General features: G+C 37.4%; 1 protein-coding gene across 1 annotated transcript in view; it reads left to right on the plus strand.

Annotated features, from left to right (window-relative positions):
- The window catches only part of LOC122789098 (myosin-4-like), a 235286-nt gene that overhangs the window by 144952 nt on the left and 76265 nt on the right, over window positions 1-14069 (plus strand). Inside the window, exons 24-28 of the mRNA XM_044056298.1 lie at window positions 2770-2946; window positions 3035-3180; window positions 3270-3360; window positions 7158-7547; window positions 7638-7764. Coding sequence (XP_043912233.1) covers window positions 2770-2946; window positions 3035-3180; window positions 3270-3360; window positions 7158-7547; window positions 7638-7764 — 931 coding nt within the window. The remainder of the gene's footprint in view (window positions 1-2769; window positions 2947-3034; window positions 3181-3269; window positions 3361-7157; window positions 7548-7637; window positions 7765-14069) is intronic.

Here is a 14069-nt window from a genome sequence, read left to right on the forward strand (position 1 = left end):
ATATCCTTATCAAATTGTATTATGTGTGCTTTATGGGATAAGGAGGCAATAAACCTGTCTGGTCTGACCTTTTAAGTCTATTTAACATTGTATCTCTCTATCTCTACCTTCACCTTACCCTTTTTCTACTTATCCTATGCCATCTTGAATTCTTTGTATATTACTTTCCACCATCTATTATTGCTGTGGAACAAGTTCTTTTGGAGATCCAAGTAGTAGTCTGTTCCTAAAGTCTGCTGCCTGTGCCTCTCCTTCCTGTTGAAAATGGCCCCTTCATATCTTCTTGACATGGTCCTATACACCAGTATGTTCCACTGTCTTTTCTTATCTCATTTGAGAAGAGGTCCTTTATCATCTGGTCATATTTCTGTCCTTCATCCAATGTATCTTTCCAGTGACATGCCTTGAAATTATATGCCAGTAGCTTTTTCTTGTATGGCCTCCAGAACTGCAAGAAAACTCAATATGTAGTCTGACCAAATTTCTGTACACTGGAAATAGTATTCCTTTGCTTCTGGAATCTGTCTCCCTGAGGATACACCCCAGCACACTGCCTTTTACTACCACTGCCCCTCACTTTCATGTCTTCCTATCAGCCTCTTATGTGGAATTAACTCAAAACCTTCCTGAAGTCTGACCAGACTAAGTCTATCCATACTCAGCTGTTTAGTTCTTCTGCAACCTGATCATAAAAATTGATCAGGTCCAACTGACTGACAGATCTCCTTTTGGTCATGAACTGATGCTAGTTGTTGGTCTGGAGAGTGTTGTTCTCTAAAAATGCTACCAGTCTTCCCCTTAGGAGTCTCTCCATGGCTTTATTTTCCACTGCCATTAAACTAGTATATCACTAGTTGCACTGATTGTTTTTCTGTACTACCTCTTGTATAGGGGTATCATAATTGCTGGAGTAAAGTTTTGTTGCATTTTGTCCTTTCCAGTGATCTGTTGTGGAAGGCTCATCTATGCCCCAGTTCCTCTTGGTATAGGCCTGTATTTCTGTGATACTAGTGATGTCCTCCTTCTCCTCCCCATCCCTGCTTGCAGCTTTCCATCTTGCTCCACAGGCACCTCACATTGTAGAATAAGCCCACCCAGTCACAATCCAAGTCATCCATGTTTGTTCCTCTGTGATGTCCTGCATGCACTGGAGCATACGCTGAAGCATCTACCTCCATTTGCTTCTTTCCTTCTCCTTCCTTCAGTCTTAGATTAAACATACTATTATTGAGATGTACCTTTCTAACCAATAGGTCTTTCTGTCTGTTAGTCTTTGGAATGCAAAACCAAAAACATTATAAACATGATGTTGTTCACTAGTTCTACATATGCCTTGCCATCATTATAATCTGAGTTTATAACTAACTAAAAGCTCCGCACCTACTTTGATTGTTATGTCCCAGATATTGCATATTTACTGTTTACTGTTGTGTGACTTTTTAACTGTTTTTTTTTTTTTTCTATCTGATGTTTGTTTACAAAAACGTATCTTTCTAATTTCCTTTATTTGACAACATTGTTGCAGGGCAATAAAAATGTGAATGTATGACAGTATCTGCTGTCATTATAATGATTCATTTTTATAAACATATCTTACTTTCTTAAGCATTTATTTTCAGCTGTCAGTTTATTAAATATTTTCTGAGACCTAAAGCATTTAATATAGAGGAAACAGTACCACGTGCAGGTTAAACACTGTTTAAAACTCAGAAATAAATACATACAGTATAAAATAAAACAATCCTAACAAAATTCATGCAAAAAAATAAGATAATGGGTCAAGTAATTTTAATCAAGTTTAACCGTTTCCAAAAGGACAATTTAAATAAATAAATAAAATAAATAAATAAATAAATAGTTGTGTCCACAGAGTTACCATAAAGTACACAGATACTGGACCACCTTAATCCACAAAGATGAAAATTTCCATTAACTTAGAGCTAAAGAACTATTCATGCAAATGCCTGTCAGATGTCAGTATTTTCCCTCTGGGATCATCTACCTACTCCAGGTAGAGGGATGTAAGTGCACAGGATCTCCTTATGTTAACCTTGTTTATTTTCCTGAATGGTAAGTAGTTTAGAAGAATAATCTTTTTTTGCTACCTCTCTGTTTCATTCTTTTCGGCTACCACAGTACCCCATCCATTACCAGGCCGGTCAACCTCTCCCATTGCTGCCAGATTAGCTCTTTTCTAAGGCTGCACCAGTATGGAACCTAAAAGTGTCCTGGGTGTGATGCTGTTGACTGCATCCACCAGGGAATGTTTTTCATTTATGACCTGCTTCTCGGTATTCCTCCACATTCCCCTGCATTCGCCCGTTACATCTGAGGGCTAGTCTCCTCTATGGACCTCACCTCCCTGCAGGGAACACCCAGATTAACACTTTCCCCAGGATAGGCATGTTGTTGCTCCCTGCTAGCATCTCACACTCCCAAGCCGCTAATCAAACATAGGTTGCCTGGGCCATAGTTAAACCTTTGTTTCTCTATGCCATGGCACTGGCTAGAAGAAAAATCTTGATAGTGGAAACACAACATGATCTTTAATGGAGAGACAACATTCTGGTTTCTATATTCAAAATGTTATGCAGCACACAGAGTTCAGGTCTATGAGGACACAATTACAGGGTCAGTTTTATAGAAAATATATGATTTTTTTGACTGAACAGTAATAATTTCAGAATTGTAGATATTAGTTATCTTTTTGAGGTAATGAGATCATATGCATTTCTAGATTCACAGTACGCAAATTTTTTTCCATTGTAGGTTAAAAACCTCACTGAAGAAATGACTGCTTTAGAAGAGAGCATTATCAAGCTGACCAAGGAGAAGAAGGCCCTTCAGGAGGCACATCAACAAACTTTGGATGATTTACAAGCAGAAGAGGACAAAGTCAATACTCTGACCAAGACCAAAGCTAAACTGGAACAGCAAGTAGATGATGTAAGAGGCAGAATGCAAAGCTTACATTTTCTGAATGTCACAGATTGTGTTTTCAGAGTTTCACTAAATGTATTTATTGGTATTACAGCTTGAAGGGTCTTTGGAACAAGAAAAGAAGCTCCGGATGGACCTAGAAAGGGCAAAGAGAAAGCTTGAAGGTGACCTCAAGTTGGCTCAAGAAACAATAATGGATTTAGAAAATGACAGGCAACAGCAGGAAGAAAAACTGAAGAAGTAAGACTTTTCGTATCACTGTATGATTTAAAGTAGTATAGTGTATTAATAATTACTACGTTGTTGCTAAATATATTTTTATTTAATAGGAAGGAATTTGAGATCAGCCAGTTACTTAGCAAAATAGAAGATGAACAATTACTTGGTGCTCAGTTGCAGAAGAAGATTAAGGAGTTACAGGTGAGAGTTACATTTCATTACTCTATGGACCAGATTTAACATCTTTAAGTACATAGGTATTAATAGCTCTGTAGCACTGATATGTTATGTACCAAATGTAGAAGGATTTCTTGTAGGCATTGCTTTTCTTGTGCTAATATCCATGTCTTTGCTTGACTAAAGTTTAAGATGATTGTAGTATAATCTATTGTTTATTCCATCATTTAAAGATGATATGAGCAGAAAAAATCCAGAATCTGAAAATTATTTGGGGGCATTGCTGACAACAATGTGTTTGAAAACAATGTGTTTGAACCATCACCTTTTTCTTCATTTACCTGCATTAGTGTTACTCTAAATCATGTCTGCTTGAGCATGTTGTAACTATAGCTGTATGCCTGCCTAACTGTTAAAATCTAAGAAATGTCTTTGATGGATCATTCCCAGTTTGGAGGAAGATTCGATGAAGGGACTATCATACAGGCTGTTATGGAGGCTGTACCATTGCTGGCATTTGTAATGAGGGTGTTTTGTGATGAGACCTTAATTCCGCCCCTGGTAGCTAAAGTGAGCACCTGCATTACTAGAAGGTGTCTTACATCCTCACATTACTTGAATGTGCTTCCACCTATGTACAATGAAGGGTACCACCACCAATATCGGGTCACCACATCCATGCCCCTGGTCCCATTCATTTTCTGGGCCCTGCAAGCTTCCTTTTGTATGTTGATGATCAGCCTAATAGAACTACCACACTTCTCCTGTGAATGAGCAAGTCAGAGTAAGCATGCCAATGGCATCTTCCACCCAGCTGGCCATTCCAGTGCATGAATTACTGTTTGAGCTCAAGTCTTCAAGGTCTTACTCTGGGCTTTATCCCTCTACTCCACAGAACTAGTTCTTCTCCGAGTTTGCATGACCTTTATGGTAGCTAAGTTTGTGTGACCTTTGTGGTAGTTGAGTTTGTATGACCTTTGTGGTAGTTGAGTTTGTGTGACCTTTGTGGTAGTTGAATGTGTGACCTTTGGGGTAGTATAAGAAGAGGTCAAGGTATGAGAACAGTGTCCAATTCAGGAGTACAAAAAGCATAGCGTCCTACAAAAACGACTATTGAACTGTGCATCATTTAGTATAGCACTTTCTTGATTTTCTGTTGCTTGTATGTCATAGTTACACCTTAGTTAAGACAGATGTAAAGTTTTCACAGTAAAACTGCTTTGTACTACTGAGAATGTTCAGAAGATAGAAAACCACTCCATTTTTCAGACAAGATTGTCAGATATGCTAATCTAGTTTTATTTATAACTATTTTTAATCTGGTTTTATTTATAACTATTTTAAGCAATAACATGAAGAACTATACTGTTAAATCAACAACAAAAATACATTTAAATCGTTGATACTAAATAATAATATTATAACCAGTTCCATATATATGAATGACAAGGTTCATTAAGAAAATAACAGGGTCCAAACCATTAAAGATTTGTCTCTTTAATCACTAAATGATTGCATAACTGTTACATCTGTTGTAGCAGATTACTGGTAAGGTAGTTCTAATAATCTTGTACTACATACTTCTATAAAAGCTCCTTCAGAATCTATATTTATTTATTGACTGGTAGGCTGGCTGCTTCAAAGGCATATTTCAGCCACAACTCAACCCCAATGCAATAGTAGGAATATACTTATATGATATATATTTGGCATACTAAAATAGCATTTCTGTTAAATTAAGCATTTGTGTAGAATAAGTCACAGTGGTCAAGAAGTACAATAACCAGGCTTTAACTGTCACAGATTGGACTTTATATCTGTTAATTTCTAGTTTATTTATGAAAGGTGCAAGGCACATCCAATGACCTTGATAAGTTTTTGGTTAAGTGAGCACAGAGAAAAGAAAATAAGTTATAATAATCTGTTTACACATAGCTATCTGAATATTTAAATGATTACCATGCATTTGTTTTCAAACCATAGCATATAAGGAAGCTGTATTTAGAAAACAAGGAATTAGAAATATTAATTACAATCACACAAAGTGTGGTGTGCACATCTATGAAATATATAGAGTTCAAGCTCTCTAATGATAATAAAAGTAAAAAAAAACAGTGTAAGGAGGTTCTAAGGAATACTGAGAGCAAAGGATGCATAGGGAAAAGTATTTTTGGAGGAAAACACAACGTTATTTTTTCTCCATAACAGAATTAATAATGTAGAATACAGTATGTGGTATTCTGGAGGCACATTTTTGTATAGAGACAAGTAGGGTGAGGCTGAACAGAAAAGGCCATCTGAATGGTACAGTTCCTGTCGCAGAAGGCTTATAAGACAAGATTTGGAATAAAGAATCAAACAGGAACAAGGAAGCAATGTTTGACAAAACAGGCGCATATGAATGTGAGTGTGTGTAAGAGAGTAGTAGTCACCACCGGACAAGGTGATTTTTTTTCTCACAGTGTGATTTTGAATATAATAAGCAGGCTTTAATAAATGGTAGTGGGTTCAAAAACTTTATTGAATTCAACATATCACGAAAGGGATATACAACCATTTTAACAATTATTGGGGGTTAATTCAGTTTGGCTAACCTTGGCTATTATGCTATACAGCTAGATGTCACTTATTCTGACCTGTTACAAAACGTTATGTTTCTGTATATTAAAGTCAGAAAATGGTAGCTGCAGTAGTTAGAACCTGACCCTAGACCACCTGCAATACAGATGCTAACAGCAGATATGGCACCGAGTCAGATGAAATTTTGCACTGTCTTTTCATATTATTCTTTTCTGGTGCATGCTGCAGTGAGCAATGAATTAAGTGCTCATTGTAACCACAAAGAACTGTGGTATATGCATGCTGATGCAACAGATGAAAGGAAAGGTAATAATGAATTGAAATGAAAAACCCAAGTGCCTGAGATGGCAACTGAAATCATTACACAACTCACTACAATTTTGTCTGTGCTACCAGTTTACCACCAATGCAGCTGAATCCTGAACTATTCACAAACGTATTATTCATTCCGTAATCCCAGTGAACATATTACTGATTACTAATTGCAGTGCTAACAATTACTCATTACAGTACTACTCTTTGCTCATTATAGAACTGCCAGTTACTCGTTACAGCACTACCAATTACTCATTACAGTACTACCGATTACTCATTGCAGTACTACCAATCACTCATTGCAGTACTACCAATTACTAATTACAGTACTACCAGCTACTCATTACAGTATTATAGATTATTAATTACAATACTACCAATTACTCATTGCAGTCACATAGGACTAAAGTGTACATATTCTGTGTCCCAAAAACAGATAATTCTAGCTCTTTTTGTGACCACGTAAAATAAAATAATACATAATAAAATATTGCATAAAATAAAAACAAGCTGTAAACAGAAAAACACAGTTAAATAAAATGCAGGACTTTTAAAATCAACAAGTACACATGTAAGGAAATACAATGAAAAAAGTGTTGACAAATTATTAATAGTGATAATAAAATGCAAGCAAAAAATCACTATAATCTGAACATAATAACATTGGGTTATTATACTACTTTTCATACATTTATACTTGATAACCCCAAAGGGAAAGTCCTGAAACACATATTTTAAGTAGGTAAAAATTTGGTGACTATTGCCTGGGTAACTGTCTGCAGTATAACAGAAAATTAAAAAATCCAAAGCCAATAAATTAACCATAAATTAAAGTTTTGCTGTATGCTGATATGAAAGAAACACTGTTAAATATGCACTTTTAAAATCATACAAACCATACACTAAAGATGAATGTGATTTCTTAGGCACGTATAGAAGAGCTTGAAGAAGAAATAGAAGCAGAACGTGCAGCTCGTGCAAAAGCTGAAAAACAAAGAGCCGATTATGCCAGAGAACTGGAGGAGATCAGTGAGCGACTTGAGGAAGCAGGTGGAGCAACATCGGTCCAGATTGAAATGAACAAGAAACGGGAAGCAGAATTCCTGAAACTGCGTCGGGATCTTGAGGAGGCTACATTGCAGCATGAAGCCACAGCTGCTGCTCTTCGGAAGAAACATGCTGACAGCGTTGCAGAGCTTGGGGAGCAAGTCGACAACCTCCAGCGTGTTAAGCAGAAACTGGAGAAGGAAAAGAGTGAACTGAAGATGGAAATTGACGATTTAGCAAGTAACATGGAATCTGTTTCTAAAGGAAAGGTAACAATCATATTTATATAGTCTTTAACAATGAGTATGATATCTTAAACCTTCTATTACAATCATTAATTTTCTTTGTTTGCATTAAAGTCAAACTTTGAGAAGTTGTGCCGTGCTATGGAAGATCAGCTGAATGAAGCAAAAACCAAGAGTGAAGAAAGCCAACGTTTGATTAATGACATTAATGTTCAAAGAGCTCGTCTTCAAACAGAAAATGGTAAGTTTTGTTAAAATTTAAATAAATGTTTAGGTTCTCTTGTTCGATTCTCTGCTGGAGCGCCTTATGTGTGGAGTCTGCATGTCCTCCCCATGGTTGAGTGATGTTAAAGACATGCAGGTAGGTGCGAATGTGAATGGGCGTGCCTTCGTTTGAAGGTTGGGCATCAGGCTGGCAAATCGGCACCATAAAAATCCACTGCCAATCATGAGCAGACCGGAGTTCCACTGTGGCGACCCCTAACCGGGAAAAGCCAAACTTCTTTAGTCTAAATATTTATGCAGACTTTTTAAATAAATAATGTAAGATGACTGACAAATAATGTCAACTTTTCTATAATTGTAGCATCCTTTGTTGGAAAGTTTTGTACAAATTCTTTTAATAATATTCTTTAGCTATCTGTTGGAGAAAACAACACAACTAAAAAGAAAAGTGGCTTTCAACACATGGCACCATAATACAGGGTGGCTGTGGTGGAGCGGCAGTTAGTGTTGCTGCCTCACAGCAAGAGGTTCTCTGGTTCGATCCTCGGCTGGGAAGCCTTCTGTGCAGAGTCTGCATGTCCTCCCTTTGGTCGTGTGGGTTTCTTCTGGGTGCTCCAGTTTCCCCCACATCTCAAATACATGCTGTAGGTGAATTGGACACTCTAAATTGGCCCTAGGTGTGAATGTGTACATATGTGTGCCTTCTGTGGAAGGTTGGGTGCTGGGCTGGCAACTCAACATTATAAAAACTCCACCGCCAATCATGAGTGGACAGGTGATCTGTTGTGGTGACCCCTAACAGAGAAATACCAAAAGAAGAAGAAGAAGTAAATACCAAAATACCATAATACATTAACTATGCAAAATGAGGGTTCAAGACTGGCCATGAAAACATTTATTGTAACAATCCACTACAGGGCATTTGTAATGCTGCAACCTGTTTATACCTTGGGGTGGTTTGCGAAGTGAAAGGCTTAAGTGAAATGATCCCTGTCAGGCTTGAGTGAGTCCATCCTACATCCCTGTCTTGTATTACTGGTATTAAACAATACAGAAAACTAGTATTTATGTTGGAAATAAGAAACAGTTATTTCATTTTTAATATTCATTTTTATGACCATTTGATAGTATTTGAAAAACTAACCCATTGCTTGTACTATCAATATAGTAATATATGACTGCACACTTCTTATATGAATTATTTAGATCCACTGTATCTGTCCTTTAAAACATATATGGGGAATTTGTTTTATAGAAGGTAATAATAACTGATAAAATAAACATTACAATGATCTGTAAATAGTGTTATTTGAAACATTTTCAGGAGCTGATGGTGTTGTATGAGAAGTATATATTTTTTACCTTTCTTCTAATAAAACTAAAATAGCAGTTATATTTAATCTAAATTTTACAGTCTCTCTAAACTGCATTTTTACAAATAGAAACATTTGCATTTGTTATTTTTATACTCCATCACAGAAGTTCCTACCCTATAAAGTCCATCAGGAAGCTGTCATATATATTCTCTTTGGGAGATAAACATATATAGAAATATCAAACAGTATAAACATTTTGCATTATAGGGTTCAAAGATTAGTACTAGGCTAACTGTCCTTGTGGGCCATTTTCAGCCTAGCCAATTACCCCATGTGAGAATCAAACCCTACACCTTATGTTTGTAAGGTAAACACCTTAACCATTATGCCAACCTATAAATTTAAGTAGTTTATTTCACCTTATTTCCATTGCAATACTACTTCAGAAAATATAGACGTAAAAATAATGTATTACTTAAAATAATTATGTAATAAGTGCAGACACATGAGAGGATATAGATATTTTATTTACTTTGTATTCGACAGAACCATCAGCACAAAATAAATCAACCAGAGTGATGCATTTTATTTGTTTTAGGAGTATTCTTGACAGGCTATTGCTTTGGGTTCAAGTGTGAGGGAAAGTTTTTTCCCCCTAGACCACAGGTACTCTAAGCTTGATAAAGTTGCTGAAACTGAAATGCTAGATGACATAGACAGAATGATGCTGTTGTGGAGCTGATGTTTGTATTTATTTTTCTTTTTAAGTAATTTGCTGGGTTGTATGTGAGATTTGTGATCTGTTCTTTTTAAAATCTTTCTTTACTTGATTACCACTGCATGGACACCCAAAATGGTGGCCATGTGCTAGCTTTATTGTGCAGTGAATTTATAGAAATGTAGCTTCTATGTCTTTTTTCCAAGAGTCATTACATAATTAATTCTGAGAAAATTGGTTAGGATCTTTCAATTTTAATATGCTTACTCATTGCATTACACAATCTAAAATAACATCAAGGCATTTAGATCAATGACAGAAAAAGACAATATGAACTGTGAAAATCAACCACTATGTACCAACAGAAATGACGTCTGGACTTTTATTTTATTTTTTATTTATTTATTTTACATTTGTTGACTGGGATAGTCTGACTGGATGCATGTCCATTTCAGTGGAGGCCCGGGGAGAAAAGCTCCAAGGGTAAGCAGATACAGCATTACATAATACCAGCATTACATATTACAGACTATTTACATAGATTACATAAGTAAGCAAGTTAAACAAGTTCCACAGGTTACAGCTAATCCTGAGCTCAAGTCAGGATTAAATTAAATTACACAGTAAGCTGGTTAACAGATTTTTACACATTCTATAGAGAGTTAGCTAGGCTTGATACATTGACATAGCCAGTTAAGTGACAAATGTTGTTTGAGTCTAGTTTTAAATTGATCTAAGGTGGAAAGTAAGGTAATATCAGCTGGAAGAGAGTTCCAGGATCTACTTACAGAGTTTGCAAAGAGAGAATCACTGGCTGTGTTATTAATTTTGCTAGTCTGAATTAGTAGTTTGTTAGAGGATCGAAGCAGTCTAGGATTGTTATAGGGGGTGATAATATTTTTAAGTGCAGGAGTATTGTCCGGATTATAGAGGATTTTATAAGCCATAATCAGTTGGTTATACTGGATTAGGCTGGGTAGTTCAAGCCACCCAAGCTGATTTAGACTGATGCAATGATGTGTCCTAAAAGGCAGCCCAGTGGCAAACCTGGCAATGTGGTTGTAGCAAATTGAGAGTTTGTTAAGGACAGTCTTGTTTAAATTCAAGAGTAGAGGGGATGCATACAGAAGGGTTGAAAGAAGGTGAGAGCGAGCTATGGCAATTTTAGCTGGAGGGGTTAGGAAGGCTTTTATTCTGAAAAGTGACCCTAGATTTTTATTGATGGTTTTGATAGTTTGGTTAACATGTAGGTCAAATTTTAGATTATTGTCTATGATGACACCTAATAGTTTTGTAGAGGGGTCAGGGGAGATTATTGTGCCATCATTAGATTTTATGGAAAAGGTGAAAGCGGTAGACCTACGTGTTGGTGAAAATAACAGCATTTTAGTTTTTGTTGGGATTTAGGATCAGATGATGTTCAGAAAGCCAGTTTTCTATTGTATTAAAGGTGGTCTGGATAGCTGACCATAACTCTACTGGAGATGTGGCTGAGCAAATCAGAGTAGAGTCATCAGCATATTGGATACAGCTGACTTTTGGGATGACAGTATAAAGGTCATTAATGAAGATGTAGAACAGCAAGGGCCCTAGTATAGAGCCTTGTGGTACTCCAAGGGTGTTAGGTAGAAGGTTAGAGAGTTTGTTCTTCCAGAGGACAGCCTGCTGTTGACCAGTAAAGTAGGATTGAAACCAGTGAAGGGCTCCAGTATCTAGACAGAATGTTTGCAGGGTGTGGATTAAAAGTTGGTGATCAACCATATCGAATGCCTTGGAAAGATCCAAGAAGAGGGCTTTATTGTTGCGATTATGGTTTATGGTGTTGGTAAAGGCTAGGAGGGCTGACGTAGTGCTGTGATGAGGACAGAAGCCATGCTGAGTGTCTGCCATAAGGTGATTCTGGATTAAGCGGTGCATGATTTGTCTATGAATACATTTTTCCATAATCTTTGCAAATGGACAGAGTATAGCTATTTGCCTATAATTGGAGAATTCAGTAGAGCTGCCTCCTTTGTGAAGTGGGATTACATAGGATATTTTCAAGATGGTGGGAATTTTAGCTTCTACTATGGTTTGATTGATTAGTATTGAGACGGGGTAAGCAAGAGCATCAGCTGATTTTTGTAGGTACTCAGCAGGGAGTTGATAAGCAGAAAGTGTAGTGGGTTTTAATTTTTTGATCAAGGTATGGATAAGTGAAGTGGTGACTGGTTGGAAGCTGAACGCGAGTAGGTTTCTAGGGGTGCTACTTTCAGGACCAGGGGAGCTAGGAGGTAGTTGGCTAGCTAGGGCATGAATTGTCTCAGTAAAGAATTGGTTAAAACTATCAGAAACATCTTCAGGGGTTTTATCAATAGTAGAGTAGGGATTGGGGTTGAAGTTTGTCCAGGATGTAGTAGATATTTAAACCTGCCCAAAACTTCTGAGGGTTATTTTGATTTACTGTCTGTAAATTGCAGTAGTATTGTTTTTTTGTCTTGTAAAATTGATTTTTTGGTTTCATTCCTGGATTGCCTGTATTTAATGTAATCTTGAGGGTCTTTAGAAGAACGCCATAAAGCCCATGCTTTGTTTTTAAGGGTAATTTTGAGTTTAGACTCTTTAGAAAGCCATGGCACAGTTTTTGCCTTGGTTCTCTTTGAATGAACAGGTGCATGCAAATCAAGGATCTCAAGGAATTTGTTGTTAAAGTATGCTACTGCTTCCTCTAAGGGGATGTGTTTTAAAATTGACCAATTACATGAGTTTAGTTCTTGTTGGAATTTGGCAGGGTCAAAGTTTTTATTGCTTCTAACTTTTCTGAGTAAGGGTTGTTGGCAATTAATGGTTTTGTCCTTAATTACATATGTGAGAAGGTGATCGCTTAGGCCATCAAGGAGGTACCAGAGGTGTACAGTGGGGGGTGATTATTTATGAGTACCCAGTCAAGTATACTTTCCTTTTGGTTGGGTTTACCTATCCTGGTAGGGGTGGATACAATTTGTGTAGATGCATGCAGGCTAATATGGGTGGTTGGGGATTCTGAGGAACAGGTGCCCCAGTCTATGTTAAAGTCTCCAAGTAGTAGGGTTTCTTGGGGGTAGTGACATGATAGCCAGTGCAGGATATCTTCAAATGTAGATATATTGTTACCTGGGGGAATGTACATACAGATGATATTAATGCATTCATTTTTATTAAGTTGCAATTTGGTGGCAAGAATCTCTGAGTTATTAATCTGAGGTGGTTGTATTACATCTATGGTGACATTCAACTCAGATTTATAGAGTACAGCTACCCCACCCCCTTCCTCGAAGCATGATCCAGCCTGTGTATGTTGTACCCGGGTGGTAACACTTCATTGTCTTTAGTATTAGGTTTTAACCAGGTTTCAGATAAACAGAGAATCTTAGGGGAGTGGGCATCCAGAAGTGCATTCAATTCATGTACCTTGTTATTAATGCTTCTAATATTGAGATGACAGACTAGGAGAGAGTTAGTTGGCCTATTAATTGTAGGTTTGTAGCTTAGATTGCAAGTAGAGGGGGTATGTACATCTGAAGTGAGTGGGCCAGGATTGGGGTGAATATCACCACCAAGTATTAGGTTGAGTCTATACTTGGTGATGAACTTCAGGACTTTGTTTATTAGTTTGTGGTAGTGTTTGGATCTAGAGCTAATGTGCCTGGGGTTGAGATGTTGATAGACTGAACAAGATGTTGGAAAGGATCTGGTACTGTAAGTATGGTTGAAGGTGGAAGGATTTACAGCTGGGGTGATAGTATGGCCTTTTGGGACCTGAAATCCCCTGAGAAACTGGTTTTCGTACAAGGTAAGGAGGTATGGTGTGAACAAGAGGGGTAGTAAAGAGGAGTATATCATTATCTGTGATTCAGCTAGTGAGTTAAGGAACTGTTTTACCTGGTGATGCAACACCAGAAGATAGAGTGGTGAGGTAAAGGTACTGGAATGGGGATGGGAGAATGCCAGATGAAAGCTAATATGTGCTATTAAAATGTAGGTAGTAGAATGGGGGTGGGTGGAATTATCCCAGATGAAAGCATATACGATCTAGAAAGTGGGGGAGTGGCTATAGTACTATAAATTTAGAGGTACCGGGGGCGGGAGGGAATTGGGGCAGGGAGGGGAGCGAAGAGAGCCCAAGCGTAGCGAGGGCGAATGTAGCAGGGCTATTGCAGTTTACAAAGTTTCCTAATGTGTCCTAAAGCTGTAAGGTAAGTATTATAGCTCTTAATGTAAGAGTCAATTTACTTAAGTTACAGGAGAAGGAGGCAACCACTCAAGTAG

Source organism: Protopterus annectens, chromosome 14.part0 (assembly GCF_019279795.1).
Source record: "Protopterus annectens isolate FY-2018-M chromosome 14.part0, PAN1.0, whole genome shotgun sequence".
Classification (NCBI taxonomy): Eukaryota; Metazoa; Chordata; order Ceratodontiformes; family Protopteridae; genus Protopterus; species Protopterus annectens.